The 9,201-nt window shown below is 49.4% G+C and overlaps 1 protein-coding gene across 8 annotated transcripts in view; it reads left to right on the top strand.

Annotated features, from left to right (window-relative positions):
- LOC115559904 (transcription factor COE3) overlaps positions 1–9,201 on the top strand; it is a 92,726-nt gene that overhangs the window by 63,449 nt on the left and 20,076 nt on the right. For 5 of the 8 annotated variants that reach the window (XM_030379077.1, XM_030379081.1, XM_030379079.1 and 2 more), the window contains exons 9-10: positions 1,615–1,748; positions 2,148–2,274. In XM_030379077.1, the coding sequence (XP_030234937.1) occupies positions 1,615–1,748; positions 2,148–2,274 (261 nt within the window). The remainder of the gene's footprint in view (positions 1–1,614; positions 1,749–2,147; positions 2,275–9,201) is intronic. The other 3 variants (XM_030379078.1, XM_030379080.1, XM_030379084.1) reach the window with 1 other exon arrangement.

The following is a 9,201-nucleotide window of genomic DNA, read 5'->3' as shown; positions in this document are numbered from 1 at the left end:
GTCTGAAGTGATCCATACAACAATGGCAGCCTGTGATTTACTTACTGGCTAGCGAGGGATAATAGAGAGGCAGCGAGGAAGAGGAGAAAAAAGGAAAAAGGGGAAGTTGCAGAAAGCAGCCCGGTGTATTTCCAGAGGAGCGCGTCGTGCGGCAGCCCCGTACCCACAACGCGCGGCGTATTAAAAGATATTGATGGGAATAGATTAAATTTGATATTGCTATTTTACGGCCAGCTGTCATTGCGTGTCTGTTGTAAACATGTTGTTTCGCTGAGCGCCATATTAAGGTAATGCATCAAATGACAGGCAACGTGAGGCACCAGATCGCTCAAATTAGATTATAATAACAACCGGGTGTGTTGACGAATGGCACGGCGGCACGGCGGTAGCAAGTCAGAGCAGATGAAAAGCATTGTAATAACAAACAATATGAAATGGACTGAATCGATCACAAAATACAGGGAGAAAAATCCCAAATCTGAATAATGCATGAGTTGATTCGATATTATGAAATGTGAAACCTTCACTCTGATGAAGACTTGTGTGTCCGTGTATGTATGGGGGTGTATGGATGTGTGTGTGTGTGTGTGTGTGTCTGTGTCTGAGTGTGTGAGTGTTTGGGTGGGTGGGTATGTGCGGCCTACATTATGCAGAATGGAGGTAATGAAATAACGTGAAGCAGCAGAAAGCTTGCGCGTGTCGCTCCCACTTTAACGCCCGCGTCGTATCCTTGACTCATTTAAGATGTGTTCAACTTTGAAATTTTCTACTGTAGTCGCGGCGCACGCTTAATCAATTCTGATAGCTACATTTGGCCTGACACGTAATTTGCTCCGTCAAATCATTTTGCTGGTGAGCCCGACGTTTAGCCTTTGTGAAGTGGACCATTTGAAGGGTCTGCTTAACTACCCCACTCCAGTGCATTGATAAATGATTTTGATTCGCATGCCTTAAAGGACAAATCCATCATATTCTCTCGCTCTCCGCTTTTTTTCCCCCTCCTATTTTTTTCTCTTTACGCAATGGAGGGGAAGGGGGGGGTGGGGGTATCATCATTTCCATGATACGTCTTTGTGAGAAATGGACGCAAATGTAGGCAGAAATGTAAAAGGAGTGAGATGTGGAAATGTGTCTGTCTGAGAGAGAGAGAGAGAGAGAGAGAGAGAGAGAGGGAGAGCACTAGAGAGAGGGAGAGACAGAGAGAGATGGTAAAGGGCGCTTCCCATGACTCAAAGTGTGGCTAATTCTCCTGATATGTCTTTGTGGGAAACTGACGCAAATGTAAGCAGAAATGCAAGGCAGTGGAGATGTTGAAAGAATGTGACTCGAATTTTGATTGGGGGAGACAATGAGACGTAGCTACATCGTACAGGAACCAGCTTTCCATGTCTTTTAGGGCCTTGGTCCTTTTTTCGCCGACGAGAGAAAGCAGAAATGTTAAGAAGCTTGATGTGGAAATGTATCTGTCTGTTTGTAACAGTGGGAGGGCGGGAGGGAGGGAGGGAGGGAGGGAGGGAGGGAGGGAGGGAGGGAGGGAGGGAGGTACATGGTACACGGGGGCTTGTTCTCAAAGTGCAGGTGCTGAATATGCTCTTCTGATTGTCTCCGAACAAGCAGCCACCCCGTGCATCAAGGCCATCAGCCCGAGCGAGGGATGGACCACAGGGGGCGCCACCGTCATCATCATAGGGGACAACTTCTTCGACGGCCTGCAGGTTGTCTTCGGGACCATGCTCGTATGGAGCGAGGTAGGCTGAGCCTCACGTCATGATGATAACAGCGATGATCAGCGTCATGACATCCATGATAACAATGAATAACACATACTTGGTTAAGTTGAGTAAAGCGTTGTATTTTATGTTCATCGTTCAACGTGTCATTCATTATATCGTTTGGTCAGGCGACAATCAAGTCATGTGATTAGATATTAAAGAGAAAGTATTTCAAGTAAAATTTGAAGCATCGAGAGAACTGATGCACTGCATTCTGTCCGTTTTCGTCTCGCTACATTTGGCATCCATCTAAACCCTTGGCGTCAAACCACGTCTTACCCAAACACTACTCCTTGCAACCTGGATACCATATTTACATAATGTAGAACATAAGCCAGACATGTAAATGCTCCTGATCTCCTCCCCCGGCTCCAGTTGATCACCCCCCACGCCATCCGGGTGCAGACCCCACCCAGGCACATCCCCGGGGTGGTGGAAGTCACGCTGTCCTACAAGTCCAAGCAGTTCTGCAAAGGAGCCCCTGGGAGATTTGTCTACACCGGTGAGTCCCAATCACATCTTCCTATCCTTCGTCTCCTACATACCCTTCCTCTCTCTACCTCTCCTCCTCTCCTCTGTCCGGGTATCTGCTCTCTCTCCCCTCTCCTCTCCTCCCTGCTCAGGGTCTCTATCCCCCTCCCCCCCCCCCCATGTCCTCTCTGGTCAGTCTCTGTCCCCCCCCCCCCCCCCCCCCCTGCTGGCTATGGGAATTCTCCCTCCCCTCAACACCATTTCTCCTTTACCTCCCCCTTCCTCCCACGCCCAGTCACTAGTCGTGACCCGAGTGGGGGAGAGCGTGGTAACTAACTAGCTGGAATGCTAAATGTGTGATGTGTGAGATCCGCTTCGGCTACTAGCGAGCGGCTACTAGCTAAAGAGTGTGAGGTGAAGGGGGCTTCCACGGCTGTAACTCGATCCCCCCCACCACCCCCACACCCCCCGTGCCCGGCCATTATACCGGGGCTCTGCCAAGCACTGTTAAACTCAAGCTGTCAGGGTAACTCTAGCCTGCCAATTCTGTTTATCTACCCTGTGGTGAGACAGACGATGGTAGCGTGATCGTTCTCTCCTCTACATGTTGCAATGCCATTCAGTATTGTCTTTAGTTTTGTTGTTATTCAGATTCCTGTTGGTTGCTCCGATATTTAGGGTTTGAAGGTGCCATTGTTTGTGTGTGTTTGTGTGTATTTGTGCATGTGTGTGACGGGTGACATTGCATGTCTGTGTGTGTGTGTGCGTGCGTGCCTGTGTGCGTGCTTGAGTGTGTGTATTTGTTTGTGTGTGTGTGTGTGTCACAGTGCAGTGACACATACAGGAAATAGTGTGAAGAAGGTGAGAAGAGAGAGAGAGAGAGAGAGAGAGAGCGAGAGAGAGTGAGTGTCAGTTTTAAAGTAAGGCTCTGATTATGGCAGAAGGAAGTGGCCGCCTTATCTGTCATCATCCGTAAGGAGACAGAGGTCACGCGGGGTCACGGTCTGTCTGACCTGGAAGCCTCTGTCTGTTCCAACTCTGATGGGCAGAATGAAACTCTCACTTCCCCTCCTCCTCACCCCACCTTCCCCAACCCAAGGCCTCCAGCACCCCTCTGGCCTTGAGCGTTCAGCAGAATTGCAAAGTGGGGGAGTACCCCCTCCTGGTACCCCACCCACCCCCCCAAGACCCCCTTTATCCTGGGACAGCTGTTTCTCATCAAGCCCCCCTCCCTCCTCCTTGCAGCTCCACCACCACCACCACCACCACCCCCACCACCAGCCCCCTCCCAGCCCTCCATCCCCCCTCCCCACCGCCCGTGCAGTCTGGCCCAGCCTCGGCTGTGTTTAACCTCCCTAGCAGGGGCGGACCATAGGCCAACGAGCCACCGGGATAATGAAACAAGAGTGCAGTGTGTGCTGCCTAGGGTTTGTGCACGCGTGTGTGTGTGTCTGTGTGTGTGTGTGCATGTGTGTGTGTGTACATGCGTGTGAGGACATGTGTTAGCATGGAGCTCTGGAGAAAGGTGTATAAGTTAAGACATTAATGGCTTCTATAGCACCAGCGGTGAAAGTGGCTGGTCCCTAAAGAACAGACCCCATTAGTCACACAGGCTAAGCGGATTGGGATGATTACCACCAGGTTTTTACAGGGGTGGCTGTCCCCTTTCCCTCCTCTATCTCGGTTTCCTTCCCCCCGTTCTTCCTCTCCTCCTCCTCTCGCTGTCTTCCCCTAGGTTCCCTCGCTCGCTTCCAGTTAGGATAAAGATACAATTACCTCGGGAGGCGACGGTGGTACAATTGATTAGCGCGGTGAATTAAAAGGAAGAGAGAGAGAGAGTCGCCAATAGACTGGATTCCACCGGCTCCTGCCTGCTATTCGGCTATTCCCCGCTTGGCTAACCTCACATTGTGCTAGGGGTCGCACGCTTGAGACCGCCAGACCCAGGGCTTTTTCTGTCGAGCGCCGGAAGGCAAGAGATAGCTGTAGCCACGGCTAATTTCATAACGCACATGAATTGCTACCTCTCCCTCAGAGATTTAAGGCAAACAAGAGGCTAATGGAGCTTGTTGCCGAGCCCTTTCCTCGTGGAAATTCAAACCTAGTTCAAGCAAGTGCTTATTTTTTTATAGAGCTGAAGCAATTGTTATTAAATAGGCAAACACATATGGTCCTATGATTAGGAATGAGCTACAGCAGCATAAGATTAGATACGTAGCCAAAGAGGCTACACTAGGCGATAGGTCTCTGCCAGCAGAAGGTGCCGAAAGTTCAGGCGTCCAATAAAGCCACAGCCTGGACAAATCAAAAGGCCTGTTATCAAAGCGGATGATTCAAGCATGACCGGAGTGTTTGCCCGGGAAGGAGAACCCCTTCTCCTCCTCGGAGCCCCACTGCCGTAATTTTGGAGATTTGACTTGCTCAATTTGAGAAATTATCGCAAATTACCAAGAGTCAACATGGAGGGGACTGCACTCAATGCGGGCAGCAAAGGGACAAGTCCTTACTTGGGTTAGTACCCTGGAACCGTTCCAAGACACACAGTCCCCTTTCATGAAAAAAATTAAACCCTATAGTGTACATCACATTTTCCTGTCGGCAAAGGGGTCCAACAAAAGTTTGAATCACTAATGAAAAGCACACTCTTAAAACATGTTTACACAGTGTAATAGAATACGTCAAGGACCATATATATACGTGCAGTAATGGGTGTTTTTTTTAAACAAATGACACACACCAAACTACTTTGCTATGCAGCCGAGATACCTTTGTACCCTGCGCTGTCCCTGGAAGCGAGCTTGTCCTTAGCCTAATCCATGTATCGGTTATCCATTGGTCAGGACAGCTGGTTCAACCAACTGTCGGCAAGGTTGTGGAAAATCAAAAGGAGAAAGTCCTCGCTCTTCAGCAGTCAATACTTCACACTTTATTAGATGTTGCAGTGAAGAAGACTCTGTGCTTTACTCTGTCCGTCTTCCTTTCTTATTTTATTTATTTTTGCCCCAATTGGAACCTCATTTTCACTCTGGTAACTGCTGCTTTCAACCGCAGTTTCCTGGCATCGTAAGGTTACGGTGAATCATAAATAAAAACAATGACCACGCAATTTATCCAATCTAAGCCGCCTAATTGCATCAGAGCTTTTGCTTTTCTATATTGGCCAGGTTTCCATGATAGCCTGTCTCCCGGGGCAGCGATGCAGGCCCTGGTAATATGGTTCTGCTGGCGGTCCTAACACACTCGGGCCACTATTTATCCTAATCAGTGACATCCATATAACCAGGATTGCTTAAAATGAACCCCTTCCGCGCCCCAGAAAACGCACATTTACCAGGACCCCATTTGTCATGGGTAAATTGAGGGTCAGTAAACTTCGCCTGTATCCTCCAGTGGGGATCCGGGACATGCATCATAACGTTAGCAGAGAATGATTGGCGAAGGCGAGCTGTCACACATTTGTCAGGGGGAAGGCAACATTATTTGCTAATTTCCCAAGCTGGGCACTGACAGGGTGCTTCGTCTTCGGACCTTTGGTGACCAGCATGCCTACCCGGCTATTAGTACAAGTCAAGTGTTTCACCCCCCACCCATCCCACCACACCCCAGCCCCCCCACCCCACCCCCCTGCTACACTTGTGTAAAGTGCCAGCATAACAAGAGCCATTCGGTCGACCTCACAGTATCCCTGCACACCGGGGTGAGGGATTTTTTCTCTCTCTGGCGCTCCTTTTTTTCTTGTTTGGTTGATAGAACAGATGCCCCCTTGCAGCGAGTGGTGCTTGCCAGGTCTTAGTTGGGGCCAGACAGCCTTGAGGGGAGCTGATGGATCACAAACTTCTCCCCGTCAAGGTGAAGCTATCGACTCCACTGCACCAAAAATCTGACAAAATGGGTATGAGGCGGTCATTCATCAACATAAGGACGAAGGGGTCATGTGTGCTTCACTCAATACTGGGGGAGATCTGAACACGTCGCCGCGGTAAGGGATGGATGGATGGGGGGGGGGGGGGGGGGGGGGGGGGAGCAAGATAGAAAGAGAGGGAGGGATGGATGTAGATAATTGACAGATTTTGGCTCTTCTCACTAGAGTTGTTAACCTCTAAACTGGAGCTGAAACAAACCGAGGCAGACTGAGTGGAAACATATATATGTGTTATTTTCTACGGTACAAATAGTGATATCTCGCCCTTGAATCCAAAATAACTCAAATATCCTGCTTCCCCTCTTAGAAAGAGGGGAACATTATTTTTGCGAAATCTTCAGCCAAATATAAAAAGGAAACCTTGGGTAAATAAACAAGAGACGTCTTTAGCAGACCGCATCAGATAGAGAGGCTTGGGCTGGTCTACCCTCGCCTTTATCCTTCGGTCTCCTCTCCTCTGCCATCGAGGAGCACTTTGAAGTTCCGGATCGAGAGGCTGATCAAGATGGAGAACTTCCCCTTCATTAGCCGGCTTCGGGCTCCGGGCTCCGGGCTCGGGGTATGGTGCCTGCTGGTGCCGGCTGGCCCGCGACAGGGTGGGGTCTACCAGGCCAGCTGAGATAGGCTCTAATCAAAGACGTTCACGGAGGTATGTGTAAACAACATGGGCTCCCGAGGTGGAGATTCTTCCGAGGAGGCAGCGACCTTGCAACAAATGTGAGGGCTCATGTCTACATTTAGTCCTTTGGCATATGCTTTTGTCCAAAGCCACTTCGAGTGACGTTCTTTATACATGTAAGTACATGTCATAAGGGAGCAGATATGGGTTAGGTCTCTTGCTCAAGGATGCCTGTAGGTAGACTTTGGGGGTTGGATTGGTTGTTGAAACCCAGAACCTATTAGCCTGGAAGTCAAACCCCCCCAACCCCTAGTCTATCCAGCCCCTAAATATAAGGGCTATTGAGGGTGCAACAAAGAAGTAGAAATAATGTTTCATTCAAACTTTCAAACACACAAACGGGATGTGTAGACATGTATGTATAAATGCTTGTATACATGTAGGCCTACTAGACATTTACAATTGGCATCAGTTGGAGTGGACCGGAGCATCTGCCTCTGCCGGGTATTTTCCCCGCTCATGTCAGAAAGTTTGGGATTGCCATTCCAGCCACAAGGCTCTAAGCCAGCTGTCTCATTATGGCGGTGTGGTCTTTAGCACTATAGCAGTGGAGTGGTAGAGGAGACAGTCATCACCCAGTTAGATGGGCTTGGTTTTTCCTCACGAGGAGCCTTTTGTGGATGGCGACAAGGTTTCACGAGAGGGAAGGTCCTTGTGTCCAATTAGAGGGTCTGACGTCGCGGGCGCTAACTCCCGGGCTGACAGCAAGCCTGTCAGGAGGGCTTTGAGAAGCACACGGTGGCATTATTCCTGCCGCGCGTGTCTCTGTGTTATCAGCGGCTGACCTGTTAAATCCGGGGCTCCGGGAAATTGATTGAAATAAATACTCGCCGGTTGTTGAGCCTGTGTCTTTTACCAATTACACCTTCTGCCCAAATGCATTGTGGGTATTTGATTTAACAGAGGGAGAGAAAGGGAAGAGGGAGATGTAACATAGAGGTGTTGTCTTTTTTTATATTGTTCAATTTTTTCATTTGATCCTTTTTAGTTTTGTGTTGGAATAAATCTGCTATCTAATTGCTCCTCTCAGTCCTTTGCCAAAGAGAATCTAGAGAGAGGGGAGAGGCAGGAAGAGATCACAAATCTCAGTTCCCCCCTCTCTCTCTCTCTCTCTCTCTCTCTCTCTCTCTCTCTCTCTCTCTCTCTCTCTCTCTGTCTCTCTCTCTCTCTCTCTCTCTCTCTCTCTCTCTCTCTCTCTCTCTCTCTCTCTCTCTCTCTCTCTCTCTCTCTCTGTCTCTCTCTCTCTCCCTCTCTTTCTTCCTCTCCCTCCCCTTGCCCCATTTTCAAAACGCTCCACACCCAATGGGCTTTAAAAGAATTCAACCCCCCACCCTCCACCAACCCACAGCACTCCCACACCACTCCACTCCCCCCACACACACATACACACACACACACACACACACACACACACACACACACACACACACACACACACACACACACACACGCATACACACACACACGCACTCACCCTCACACACACACTCACTCACTCACTCTATCTGCCGCATTTTGATTGAAATTCATCGGTGAGTTTATTGAGAAATGAATGAAGGGAGGCCGCGCGGTATTGACTCTGAGAGGAAAACACAACTCATCTTGAATGAGGGGGGAAAACGCCGCCGTAATTTAGCCGTCATCGATCGGTCCCCCCCCCCCCCCCCCCCTTCCCGCCCACTCCGTATTGATCTTCATTTTACAATATTAATTTGCGCCTGCAATCAGCTGTGAAGGGAAACCCATTTGATTTCTGTTGGCCCCGGTAATGTGTGAAAGTCCACAGGCGTCCAGAGAGAAGGGGAGCGGGGCTCACTTTAGATGTCATCTGAAGAGGATTGAACAGGTGTCTTCGACGGCCGCCGCCTGCTTTCTAATAACGCCGGAGCGATATGACAGGCGCGCTCAAAAGTATGGATGAGCAATCTGTAACATTGCTCCCTTTTAACGCCGTTAATTACATTTTATCTATCGCAGCAGGCAATATCTGCCCGAGAACTGTAACTGTCAAGGTTTTTTTTCTCTTCTTCCCTTCCATCCATATCGGCTCAAAGTTCATGAAATTTCAATGAAAATTGATCTGTCTCCATTGATTTATCCTAACTGCAGATCTTTGAAATTTTAATTTCCTGTTCATCTCCCGGCTGCTGGAGAAGGGACCGCTCTGTGCTAACTGCGGCTACAGGGGATGATATGGTAGTGTTTAACCCCCGGCATGGAGCTCTGCTCTGGGTGGGTTTGCTGTGTGAACGCTCTCCTTTGTTTGGTCAGGAGTTGGTCTGGTCCACCACCGTCTTGCACGTGGGTTCTGGACTTCTCCACCCTGGGTGGTGAAACCCACTGACCAGTGGCTCCGG

The sequence above is a fragment of the Gadus morhua genome, chromosome 15 (assembly GCF_902167405.1).
Source record: "Gadus morhua chromosome 15, gadMor3.0, whole genome shotgun sequence".
NCBI lineage: Eukaryota > Metazoa > Chordata > Actinopteri > Gadiformes > Gadidae > Gadus > Gadus morhua.
This window is presented reverse-complemented; position numbering and strand designations above follow the sequence as displayed.